We start from the raw sequence: 13,605 nt of genomic DNA, 5'->3' as shown, positions 1-13,605 counted from the left end.
GAGTATATCCAGCATTTTCTGTTTTTAATTCCACTTTATATATGTTGCAGGAAAACAAGTGTGGATGGCAGGGAAACAAGGCTACATTACAGAGGAGTGCTACCATCAACCTGCCATCCAGACCCATCAGCCACAGCATTAGTTATCTGGACTTGACCGAGGAGCAATGTACAGAGAGGCTGCAATTTACTGGGGTGTGTGATGACGATATCATGCAACATCTTTCAGGGCGATCTCCTGCCAAACTTCAGCGCAGGCACAGCACAGCACTGCACTGCTAGTTGATATTGTAGGTCACTACGGCTCTGAACTTTATCATCTCGGGCTTCTTTCCAGGCTGCACATCAGAAACAGTCAGCAGTCCACAGATTTATAAAAGCAGGAGCCTCCTGTGTTCTTTGCCAGAACAAACTATTACTTTAGATTCCCCATGGTCAAGAAGCAACAGTGGGAGAGGAACATAGGAACAGGAGTAGGCCATTCAGTCCCTCGAGCCTTTCCGTCATTCAATGAGATCCTTCCAAATAGCCGGATTCCCCGAAGTCCACAGTGATCGATTGCAGATACGCCTGCACACGATAGCAAGCTATATACGAACCAGAAGGGCTACTGCTTAATCAACGTGCAGCTCATCTGTGCAGGATAATGCGGGTGAATTCCCGCTTCCCTGGCAGAAGTCACAATGTCTTAATTTTTAAGACAGACCACCATATCTCCATTATTCACTCCAAACCAAGAAGTGCCAGGTTGGATCTTAGGATACCAGGGATACCCACTACAACAACTTGCATTTATATAGTGCCTATTAATGTAGTAAAACATTCCTGGGCACTTTACAGTCAAAATTTGACACTGAGCCACATAAAGAAATATTAGGACAAGTGACCAAAAGCTTGGTCAAAGAGGTAGGTTTTAAGGAGCATTGGAAGGTGGAGAGATTTAGGGAGGGAATTCCAGAGCTTAGGGCCTAGGCAGCTAAAGTCACGGCTACCACTGATGGGGTGAAGGGAGTGGGGGATGCACTACAGCTCCGGCTCCTGACCAGTCTGCAGTAGGTAAGAACAGCAGCAGAGGTATAATGAGGTAAATGCTTCCGCCAAAACACAGCGAAGCAGTGATACCGCTGCCTTGACAGATCGGTGGAGATGCTCCAGAACAGGCTGGCAAAATTTCACGTGTTGCATTGCATGCTCCATAGGTTTGCTCATCAACAAGGAATCCACATGAAGAAATCGGAGCAAGAACATCCCCAGAGTCTTCACCGCAGAGCCAGAGGAACCATAGGATACAGCTACACCAAAGAATCATAGAATGGTTACAGCACAGGAGGAGACCATTGGGCCCATCGAGCCCATGCCAGCTCTTTGCAAGAACAGTTAGTCCCATCCCCCCACTCTTTCCCTGTAGCCCTGCAAATTTTTTCCCTTCAGGTATTCATCCAATTCCTCTTTAAAAGCCACGATTGAATCTGCTTCCACCACTCTTTCAGGCAGCACGTTCCAGATCATAACAACTCGCTGCGTAAAAAAGTTTTTCCTCATGTCGCCTTTGGTTCTTTTGCCAATCACCTTAAATCTGTGTCCTCTGGTTCTCCATCCTTCCGCCAATGGGAAGTTTCTCTTTATTTACTTTATCTAAACCCCTCATGATTTTGAACACTTCTATCAAATCTCCTCTCAAGCTTCTCTGCTCTAACAACAACCCCGGTTTCTCTAGTCTATCCACGTAACTGAAGTCCTTCATCTCTGGAACCATTCTAGTAAATCTTTTCTGCACCCTCTCTAAGGCCTTCACATCCTTCTTAAAGTGCGGTGCCCAGGATTGGACACAATACTCCAGTTGTGGCCAAACCAGTATTTTATAAAGGTTTAGCATAACTTCCTTGCTTTTGTACTCGATGCCTCTATTTATAAAGCCCAGGATCCCGTATGCTTTTTTAACCTCTTTCTCAACCTGTCCTCAATCTTCAAGGATTTGTGCACATATACCCCCAGGTCTCTCTGTTCCTGCACCTCCTTTAGAATTGTACCATTTAGTTTATATTCCCTCTCCTCGTTCATCCTGCCAAAATGTATCACTTCGCACTTCTCTGCGTTAAATTTCATCTGCCATGTATCCACCCATTCCACCAGCCTGCCCATGTCCTCTTGAAGTCTATCACTATCCTCCTCACTGTTTACTACCCTTCCAAGGTTTGTGTCATCTGCAAATTTTGAAGTTGTGCCCTGTACACCCAAGTCCAGGTCATTAATATATATCAAAAAAAGCAATGGTCCTAGTACCGACCACTGGGGAACACCACTGTACACCTCCCTCCAGTCCGAAAAACAACCGTTCACCATTACTCTGTTTCCTGTCACTTAGCCAATTTCATATCCTTGCTGCCACTGCCCCTTTTATTCCATGGGCTTCAATCTTGATGACAAGCCTATTATGCGGCACTTTATCAAACGCCTTTTGAAAGTCTATATACACATCAACCACATTGCCCTCATCAAACCTCTGTTACCTCATCAAAAAACTCAATCAAGTTAGTTAAAATGATTTGCCTTTAACAAATCCGTGCTGGCTTTCCTTTATCAATCCACACTTGTCCAAGTGACTATTAATTTTGTCCCAGATTATCGTTTCTATAAGCTTCCTCACCACTGATGTTAAAGCACTGCCAGCTCTAAGGGCCATTCAGCAGTGCCTCATAGACAATACATTCTCTTAATTACCCCTCATCCTTTGCATACAGTCTCCTCCACTGCATAAATCATCATCCTCTACATTTGCACAGCAAATAACCTGTCAATCATACCATTCCTCTCAATTGCACTCTTCACCCAGAAGCGCACAGATGAAACTGTCTGCAACTCAAGTGCCACATTATTTAACTATTGAAAATGTGACCTCTTTGATTCCAGCATCTGTTACCATGGCAAGTGTAGCATGCTTGGGAGGAACAGGTGACAATGGTTCGGAAATCTCTCCATCACTGGGATTTTCCACATCTCGTGTCTGGGTCTGTTGTTGACGAATTGATGGTGTCTGAGCCAGAGAGGATGTGGCAGTGACAGAGCAGGAAGAAAAGGTAAGTAGCCAAGAGTAGTGCATTGTGGGTAGGATAATATTGGTCCTTCAGCTGGTGCATTGTAGGTAGGATAATATCATTGTACCTAACACATGCTATATAATAAATCCTTTGTCATGAATTCTGATTCATAAACTTATGATACTTTTAATCTAACATATATTTAAATTCTGTAGATTGTTTTAATACAGGAATAGTGCAAATATAAATGACAACGAAGCCTGTGGCATCAGGATTCAGTCCATTCATTCTATACTTCAACATCTAGGAAGAAAATAGTTAAACAATGTTAACTTTCAGTGACATCACAAGCTTGCATCGGTGTGAGCTGGATCTGCTCGAAAGCCAAGGCTTAATCCACAGCATCCTTCAATCAAATTCTGAATTAATTGGCCAGGAGTGGGGCGGGAGGGGGTAAAAGGTACAGAGAAATAAGACACAATGTAAATCAGTGTTTGGGAAATATATAAATAAGCTTCCAGTACAATATGGGCCTACATTTTCAGTAACTGCAACATAGAAATAATTTCCATGCATCCTGACTGTGTCTGATGTGATGAGGGATATTGTGGGTAAGTTAACTTACTAGAGGGATGAGCTTTAATGGACCAAATGGCATTTTTTCATCCAAGATTGCTTTTATACTCACTAAAATTGCACGGCTCCCTTCACAATATGTTTTGACAGCATTAAGAGTGCTACAGGCTATTGCCATACACCAGCAGTCTGAATGTTGCTACTGCCATGCATCAGGAGACTTTGCTATGGTACTGTCACATACCAGGAGGCTGTAAGTACGGTGCTACTGCCACACACCAACAGGCGATACAGTATTACTGCAACACACCAGCAGACTGTATGGTATTAATCCCACACACCAGCAGACTGTATGGTATTAATCCTACACACCAGCAGACTGTATGGTATTAATCCCACACACCAGCAGACTGTATGGTATTAATCCCACACACCAACAGGCGATACAGTATTACTGCAACACACCAGCAGACTGTATGGTATTAATCCCACACACCAGCAGACTGTATGGTATTAATCCTACACACCAGCAGACTGTATGGTATTAATCCCACACACCAGCAGACTGTATGGTATTAATCCTACACACCAACAGACTGTATGGTATTAATCCTACACACCAGCAGACTGTATGGTATTAATCCCACACACCAGCAGACTGCATGGTATTAATCCCACACACCAACAGACTGTATGGTATTACTTCCACTTACCAGCAGGCTGAAATTATGGCACTACTGCCACACACCAGCAGACTGTATGGTATTAATCCTACACACCAACAGACTGTATGGTCTTAATCACACACACCAGCAGGCTGAAATTATGGCACTACTGCCACACACCAGCAGACTGTATGGTATTACTGCTACACACAAGCATAGCTGAAATGTTTGTGACTAAACATAATTTTCAATAATATAAATGATTCAAACACTCCATATTACTCAACATACAACTGAAAGAGTATGTCAGGAAAAGGTGTTATATGTGTATATTTAGCGAGCACAGTATTTGTGTACTTACACTACATGTTACAATAAGAAAAAAAAATCATCTGACAATATTGAAAGTTTTACTTTGCAACCAAATGAACTCAACAGAGGGAAATGCACAAACTCTGGTCTGCTGTCAACTTTAACATTTTTCATTTGTTTTAAATAGCTAGCAACTTCCAACATTATTCCAAGGATAACAATTACAAAAAAAAGAAACAAGAAATGCAAAGATTATAAACAGTTTCTGTCCTATTACACGTTTCTTTTCAAAAACTATGAGCCATAAATTGGTCTCGGGTGGCAGGCGCAAGATGAGCGATGGTGAGTGGGCCGCCCGTTTCACACACCGCCCGAGTTTCTTTACCATTGAATTCGGTGGAGAGGAAACTCAGATTGCCGATTCACCATCACCCATTTGTACTACTGCCCGAGATGAATTTATACTCCTATAAGTTCATTCTGTGATCGGGTAACTGCAGAATGTGCAAGAAAACTCCGATAACTGTGGAAAGGTTTAGGTCCATTCATAGTTTCACAGTGCAAGTATATTTGGCTGGTGTGTTTTTTATGAGCTGCATAGCACAATTCAGTAAAGATCTTGCACATGTATAGCACGGCATCCGATCTCTCAGAAACATCCCAAAGTGCTTCAAAGAGGAAGAAGCACATTGTAAGTTGCTGTTGTTATGCAGCAGCCATTTTGCATACAGAAAGATCCCACAAGGAACAAATCAGGTGGATGATCAGTTAATCTGGGGGGTTTTGTTTTCTCCTGGTTTTAATTGAATAAAAAAATTGTGTCAGCTTCAATTATTGAAAGGAGCAATGATTTATCACTAAACATTTGGTGTGAGTAAAAAGTCCTTAGGGCACCTCATCATCTGCCAGTTTCTGTTGGGTTTAAATTTTGGATCTGTAAGGATAGACTTCAATGGGACAGAGTGATGCTCTTCCATTTGAAGTTGTCTCCTTGATTTATGCTGTGAGGCCAAATGAAAGAATAGGGGCAAAAGAACCAGACACAAATCGTTTGCGAGGTTAAAATTAATCATTAGAGTTTGAAAGTGCAGTAAGTTTGACAATCAGTTTAAAACTTTCCAAATGAGTGGAAAACGTAAGGGTGTAATTTGTATAGAGCCGAGGTCACCAGGAATGCAGGTCGGAGAATCAAATGTGGAAGTCAACAGGCCTGATTTCCCGACGCTCCTGATTTTCTGGTAGTTAAAATTAATAAAACGCAAATCCTGTCTCAGCACCGCTCCACAATAGCAAACCATGTTATCAATAGACATTCACGACTCCATACGCTCGCATTGCAGTCTTCTGCACTGGAGAGTTCTGTGAAGCAGCTTTTAGTCCCTCCTGCTTGCACTTTAACAGAATCGTCATCCTTGCCAATGAGATCACACCAATCCAAAGAGATGGCCCTGCAGGCAGCAAACTATCTGGGCTAGAACAGACATATGCTCAACCTCGCATACAATCAGAAAGAAAAGGCTTTAACACATTCACAGCCCAGGTAGTCAACAATGCTATTTATTGCGCTTGCTTAGCCATGGACTAATTATTGTTATTTGTGGATTTTCAATGTAATTTCTGAAGAGGAAATTTCCTGCCAATCAGTGAGCTTGTGATCAGTACAGGCTCCCACTGAAAGCTGCACTTTGTGATTGAGTGTGTGTGTAGACTTTTCTGTTTGATTTATAAAAGATTACAAAGCTTTGGAAAAATCTCCCCAAGAGTAACATTAGAATAGGTGATACTGTTAAACATGAACCAAACTGAAACAACCTTCCATGTTGGATTAGTGACCTATGGTACTGGAGAATTGAAGCTAACCACTCAATTAAAGGACACGGCCAATGGCTTGACAGATAGACTGGTTAAACACACGAGAAGAGTTGAGAGACAAACTTGAGATGAATGGTGGAAGGTAAAGGAACTGGAGCTTTCCAACTTAGATAAAAGGGGGTACACATTGTGGCCAACTTGGTTCTGCCACAAGTTACACTGCTCCATCTAATCTTAAGCCAGCAATAGATATCATTAACACTTTACTCAGAACCAGATCTCTCTCATCCCTTCTATGACATGTATTCCAAACATCTTATACCATCATGGTCCAACTGCAAGAAGCTTATCAGCTCCAGGAAATTATACTAGAAAACCAGATCCAGGCAGATAAACTGGCACAATTCACATACTTCCAAAAAATGCTCGTATTCCTTTTTTTCCATCGGTTCTTCCCCCTTTCTCTGCTGAAAACACTGGCTTCTTATTTTGGTACAGCCCACAGTGTTTGCTGCCCAAGTGTTAATTCTTTATGTCCGAGGTTGGACTGTGAGGGGTTTGAATTTCTGCAGGGATTCTCCCGATCGCCTGGCATCGTTTTGACAAGTGTGTTTATGCCGTTTCTCCAGGGGTCTCTGCGGATTTTCCGCCGAAATTACCGCAGACGATCAGGAGGCCTTCTGTGGAAATTCAACCCCTAAGTGTCGGAAGACTGCTTGTCCCTAGTCAGCATCGCATCACAGCTCAGCTCAGCCCGATCCAGTCCTCAGCTGCCATCCACACACACAAACTTCTAGCATGAGTCATTGGATAGCGCTCAGCAACAGAAGCCTGGCCGATTTCCCGTTCCGTATCAAGAACACTGGGGCGAACTATGGTGCCCCTACTGCCAACTAACTCAGCAAAGACTGGGGAACGTCCAGCGTAGCTACACATTACCGTAATCAGCTGACCCAATAAGGTACATGACTTTTACTGGCACCAGATACTGATCAACTGCGAGACCAATGCGATCCTAATTCTTACACCTGTTCCAATGAAATCTGTTTACGAAACTTGGCAACTGTGCCAATTTTTGCAAACAGTCTCTGAACTTTTAACAATAGGCACCAGGTTACAAAACGCACAACGTTTAAAAGGAGTGGTGTGGACACTGGCTCCCCTTCTGTTACTGAACAGACTGACAAAGGGAACAAACATCTGCTTGGGTCCCGAAGCAACTGCAACTCCTGCCGAACAACTGGCCTGGAATGAAGTTGGTTAGCCTAATCCCACCACGAGGCTTTAGGAACGTGCTCGGAAGGTGTTTGGGTAAAGGGCAACAACTGAGAAAATTAGATCACATGAGCTATTTACATTATCCGAATAATAGCTCTGAATGAAAACAGTAGCTCAGAACTATAAAGTGGTATAATTCTAGCTTTCAGAAGTGTTGCTCTGTAATAGTTTTACAAATTCTTACTTAATTTTCTTTTTACAAGTGCTTTCACTTTTAAACAATCTCATCCCTTATTTTAATGCACTGAATCTGCTAAACTGAGAATCATTCTTCCTTTTTCAGTCTTAGGTATAAAAAAAATCAATAATTTTTCTGGAACTGTTTCTTCTACTCTTGACAATTTTTTTGCTTAGAATCGCCTCCTTAACTGCTTGTAAAAAAAACAGAAGAACTGTCGGAGGAGAGGAGATGGCTCCTCACAGGACCATTCTTTTCAGGATCATCTCAGGGGTAACCTCTTTTCTGAGTTGACCATTCACTGCGGCCAGCTCCTTGCTGCTGTCAACCGGTATAATTTCGATCGTGTGGTTGGAAACACTCCCTGCAAACTCCTGTGGCGCCAATTTCATGTCAGCTGTAGAGGCAGAAAGGACATGTATGAATCCAGGACTGTAAGAGAGACAGAATAGATTAATGAATGAATGACAGAGAGGGGGAGAGGGAGAGGGAGTCAGAGAAAGTACCAGAGAAAGACGATGGATCAGGGAGAGGGGGAGAGAAAAATTCAGAGAGGGGGAGAGGGAGTCAGAGAGAAAATGTACCAGAGAAAGAGGAAGACTCAGAGAGAGTGATAGAGAAAACGTCAGAGGGGAAGAAAAACATTTAGAACGGAGGAGAGGGAGTTAGGGAAGGAGAGAAATTCCGAGTAGCAGAGAAAGAGAAAGAATCAGAGAAAGAGATGGGGAGAGGCAAAGTCAGCGGGGAAGTGAGATAAATTCAGAGGGGGAAAGGGAGCTAGAGAAAGAGTGGAAGGTTCAGAGAAAACAAGAAAAGGGGGAAAACAACGAAGGAAAAGGCAGAACCAGCGAATGAGTCAGAGAAAAAAAGTGGCAGAGCCAGAAAAAGAGGGAGGAATAATCAGGGAAAGAGAGAAAAAACCAGAGGAAAAGCAAGTAAAGAAAGGGAGAATCAGACAAAAAAGTCAGAGAGAACGAGAGTGGAAGAGTCAGGGAAAGTGAGGAAAACAAGAGAAAGAGAGGAAGAACCGGAGAAACAGAGTTATTAATAAAGCCCAGGATCCCATATGCTTTTTTAACAGCCTTCTCAACTTGTCCTGCCACCTTCAATGATTTGTGTATGTACATCCCCAGGTCTCTCTGTTCCTGCACCCCCTTTAAAATTGTACCATTTAGTTTATATTGCCTCTCCCCATTCTTCCCACCAAAATGTATCACTTCACACTTCTCTGTGTTAAATTTCATCTGCCATGCGTTTGCCCATTTCTCCAGTCTGTCTATGTCCTCCTGAAGTCTGTTACTATCCTCCTCACTGTTTACTACATTTCCGAGTTTCGTCTCATCTGCAAACTTTGAAATTATACCCTGTATATAGTGACGGTCTGCGTGATCAATTGGTGATGCTGCAAGTTTAGCCTGAAAAAGATACTCAAACATTTTTGAGGGGGGCTTCCATTCAGCGAGTGTTGTCAACAGCAGGGGTTTCACAGCCGAGACTGATTCTGATCTCACCCTACTGCCACACACGGACACTTCTTACAGCTGGTCGCTGGATGGTGAACAGGAGCAGGAGCACGAGAACAAATGCAGTTAAAAGGAAGGTATCTAATTTGCCATTCAGCAATCCCTCTGAATATAGTAGACTGCCTGAATGTGCTGGGTTTTTCATTTAATAAGACAGCTACCTGAATTGTGGCATTTGGGCATTTACTTGAAAAGAAGCTTATAAAAGGATACAAGGAATGAGTAGGTTTAGAGTAGCTAGCTCCAGTTAAAGACCTAGTACCGGCAATGAACTGTAATTTCTATCACTCTATACTCAGTCTCTTAATAATAGTTTGAAGTTCTCTACCTGGCTTTCTTCTAACTGTTATTTTCCTTTTAACTGCATTTGTTTTAGTGGGTGATGTGACGTAATTCTCGATGTGAGGGTCCTTAGTTATTTCAATGGTCTGTTCAGCCTTTAGCTCAACTGGAAGCTCATCTGCAATAACCAGAAACACTGCATTAGTGCACGACACAATTCAGGGAGAATAATTATTAAGTCCACATACAACCCTGAGCAAAGAAAATTCTGTTAATTGCCCCGGACCTCTCTCCAACTCAAAATGTGTCCAAAAACCAGCACACAACGTAAAAATGAAGATGTTAGGAGTTAGAAAAGAAATCAGGTGGAACTTTTTTTGTACAAAAGGTTATAGAATTGTGGAATAAGTGACGAGGAAAGCCATTGTACAGGATGGTATGAATGGAGTCAAAAGACAATTGGATATGTTTCTGGAGAAAGAATGGATTGAAGAATATGGTAAGAAAGCAGATATGGTTGAATCAATCAAAAAGGAATAAGTTTGTTGGGCCTTAAAGCCTATTCCTGCCGGGGGTTCGGGCGAGATTCTGCCATTGAACATTTAAATGAGGGCCAGGAGAAAAATTGTTAAGCCTTCAAGGCCAAGTCAAACTCCATCTGAAAAGCAGAGAATAGGATGGTGAAGGAGCGAGCTCTGAGCTTCCTTTATCTGCTTTGTACTCAAAGACTTTCACAGCTCTCACAAGTTTTTTTGGTGTTATATCTACAGGCTTATTTTGTGAACATTTCTAAACATGAATACAATGTAATACAATACAATTTGAGAAACGTACCAAACAAAACAGTTTTTAAGTCACAGTATATCTGCAATAAATTTAGTTCAAAAAAGGGTGAACTTGTTACACTTTGGATGTTGGTGACAAAATGCTAAAGTGATCTTAAAGGAATGATTATGCTGTAAGGAAATTAATATGCTATCACCATTATTAAAACATGGCGAGACGGCCAACACAACCTGTATCTGTTTCAAACTCTGCATATCGAAACAGTTTCTTTTCTTGCCCCGTCTCGTTCCAGATTTCTTTCTTTCAGCTTTTCTTCTCTAGTTACTGCTATTTAAAATATTTTAATTTAATTTTCATTTCCATATTACTCACTAACTTCTCATAATCTGACTTTCATGGACTCTGCTTACCATCAACAGCAAGTAAAACACCAATAGCTGCTGCTAAGTGGTGCTCGTACTCAATGTGCAACCATGGAGACTTTCATTCACAAAGTAAGCTGATGGAAAGCTGACCAGGTTTACAGGCTAGATTCAAACCATGGTCTGATGGAGGTGGCTTTGGCAGTAAGTGCAGAAGTTGTCACCAAGATGCAACATGTGGATGAGAAAGAGGAAGAGGAAGCGGCCAAGATTAGATCCTGGGGAAAGAAATGGAGGCAGAAATGTGGGGCGGGAAGAGAAGCCGCTCTGTTACAATCACAGAGTATGTCCCGAGGGCCAGCTCAGCGCTGTGAAAAGATCAAAAGCTGGTCATAAGCGACTCTGACAGGTAGGTTTGAAAGAGATGGCCAAGGATCTAGCAAAAGATAATGCATTTGAGGACCTTTGAGAGAAAAGCAAGGTTATAGATGGAGTGGGGGGACAGTTGGAGAAGTCGGATGGGTTGAAAGTGGGGCTTTTGAGGAGGAGGGTGAGAATGGTAGTTTTGAAAGGGAGAGGGAGTTTGTCTGAGGAAAGGGAACCACTAACAATCTCAGCCAGCCTGGGGGTCAGGAGGGGAAGATAAATAGCCAGTTGAGTAGAGAGGGTATCAGTGGAACACGAGATGGTGCATAAGGGTGAAGGGGAGATTGGGAGAAACTGCAGTGGGCGAGAGTGGGTGGGGAAAGGAGGGAGGTTGCATGGGTGGTCTTAACCTTCAGAAACAAAGCTCTTCACACTTGAGGTTGATTTTAACCCTGCCCGTCCGGCGGGAACGAGGCAGGTGGGGAGTTAAAGTGGCGGCCGGGCACTATCCACTGCGTTCCCAACGCGTTCGCACCTGCGCCATTTTATCACCAGGGTTTTCAGCATCGTCAAGGCCGCCCACCACAGGCAGGCAGGGGCCTTGTTAATATTGAAATGCCGGGGGCCGATGACCTTATTCAGACCCTGACGCAAATGTAACTGCCGATCGTGGCAGTGACGCTCAGTACCAGAGCTGCCTGTGAAAGATATCAGCAGGCAGTATCATGGCCAGAAGAGACCCATGAAAGTACAAATTTTTGATTATTTGAAGGTTTCCATATGGGCGAGGAAGATCAGGAGTGCTCCTCCTGCCCCACAAAGAAACTGCAGACCTCCTCTGCCCAGGTTTCTCTCCACTTCGCTTGACGGCGATCGCCTCAGAACCCCCCCTCAAAGGCTTACTTTATGCTGGGGACTGTCCTCTCGGGTCCCCAGCGACCACCTCCTCCCTCCTGAAATCCCGCCGGCCTTCTCATCATCATTCCCGCCGGGTAAGAGTCTGCTGTTGAACATTTAAATGAGGGCCGGGAGTTAAAATGGCTTCTTGCCCGCCACACTTGAGATGTGTTTGAAATGAAGGTGGACGGGGCATAAGTTTGTCTGACAGAACTGATTTCCCTGCTGCAATAACTCACCTTTTATCCCCTGGTGCCCTTTCCTCTGCTTCATCATGAACGGCAAGCTTTGATGCCACCCAGTGGGTGCCTTTACAGTGGGTGTATATGTGGTTGTGGGAATGTTTTGTGCAGGGTTGGGAGGTGTTTCTTGTACCAGGACACCCAAATCTCTCTGAACACCAACATTTAATAGTTTCTCACCATTTAAAAAATATTCTGTTTTTCTATTCTTCCTATCAAAGTGAATAACCTCACATTTCCCCACATTATACTCCATCTGCCACCTTCTTCCCCACTCACTTAACCTGTCTATATCCCTTTGCAGACCCTTTCTGTCCTCCTCACAGCTTACTTTCCCACCTGGCTTAGTATCGTCAGCAAACTTGGATACATTGCACTCGGTCCCTTCATCCAAGTCATCAATATAGATTGTAAATAGCTGAGGCCCAAGCACCGATCCTTGTGGCACCCCACTAGTTACAGCCTGCCAACCTGAGAATGACCCGTTTATCCCTACTCTCTGTTTCTGACCATTAACCAATCCTCTATCCATGCTAATTTGTTGCCCCAACCCCATGAGCCCTTATCTTGCGTAGCAACCTTTTATGTGGCACCTTATCGAATGCCTTTTGAAAATCCAAATATACTACATCGACTAGTTCCCCTTTATCTACCCTGCTAGTTACATCCTCAAAAAATTCTAATAAATTTGTCAAACACGATTTCCCTTTCATAAAACCGTGTTGACTCTGCCTAATCATATTATGATGTTCTAAGTGCCCTGTTACCACTTCCTCAATAATGGATTCCAACATTTTCCCGACGACTGATATCAGGCTAACTGGCCTGTTGAAATGCTTTAGCCTTATGCCCTCTGGGTTTTGGAAACCGTGAGGGCCTCTTCAAAGACTGCTCCACCTGCACCTGTGCAGGGGCACACTCAGCCACCTGGAGAGGAGGCAGCATTGCGGGTACTGGTTGAGAGGGGAGCAACAGGTGAGACGTGGGAGCGCTTTGAGTGGAGTCCCCACTTCCATGTCACCTTTCACCATCATCCTTCTCCTGGGCCAGGGCCACATCACTCCTACTACTCTGCTGGACAACAGCTTGGAGGACATATGTGATGCCTCGTAAGGCCACTTCTAATGTCTCTGTCAGCCTGTTTAAAGCAGCAGAATGTAGTTCGCTCTGAGTCTGCACGGCCGTTGATGGCCCGAAGGGACTCATTTGTAAGCCGTGCTTGAAACTCAATGGAGGCTAGCCTTCTCTCCATCGCAGACATTCCCGCACCTACCTGCGCCACCACCGCA

At 43.6% G+C, this 13,605-nt stretch overlaps 1 protein-coding gene across 1 annotated transcript in view; it reads right to left on the bottom strand.

The window, feature by feature from the left end:
- Positions 1 to 277: 277 nt before the first annotated feature.
- The window catches only part of LOC137335357 (transcriptional repressor CTCF-like), a 49,927-nt gene continuing 36,599 nt past the window's right edge, over positions 278 to 13,605 (bottom strand). The window contains exons 10-13 of the mRNA XM_068000689.1: positions 9,710 to 9,841; positions 8,102 to 8,255; positions 5,918 to 6,038; positions 278 to 337 (exon numbers count right to left, since the gene is read on the bottom strand). Of these exons, the coding sequence (XP_067856790.1) occupies positions 278 to 337; positions 5,918 to 6,038; positions 8,102 to 8,255; positions 9,710 to 9,841 (467 nt within the window). The remainder of the gene's footprint in view (positions 338 to 5,917; positions 6,039 to 8,101; positions 8,256 to 9,709; positions 9,842 to 13,605) is intronic.

The sequence above is a fragment of the Heptranchias perlo genome, chromosome 19, assembly GCF_035084215.1.
Source record: "Heptranchias perlo isolate sHepPer1 chromosome 19, sHepPer1.hap1, whole genome shotgun sequence".
Classification (NCBI taxonomy): Eukaryota; Metazoa; Chordata; class Chondrichthyes; order Hexanchiformes; family Hexanchidae; genus Heptranchias; species Heptranchias perlo.
This window is presented reverse-complemented; position numbering and strand designations above follow the sequence as displayed.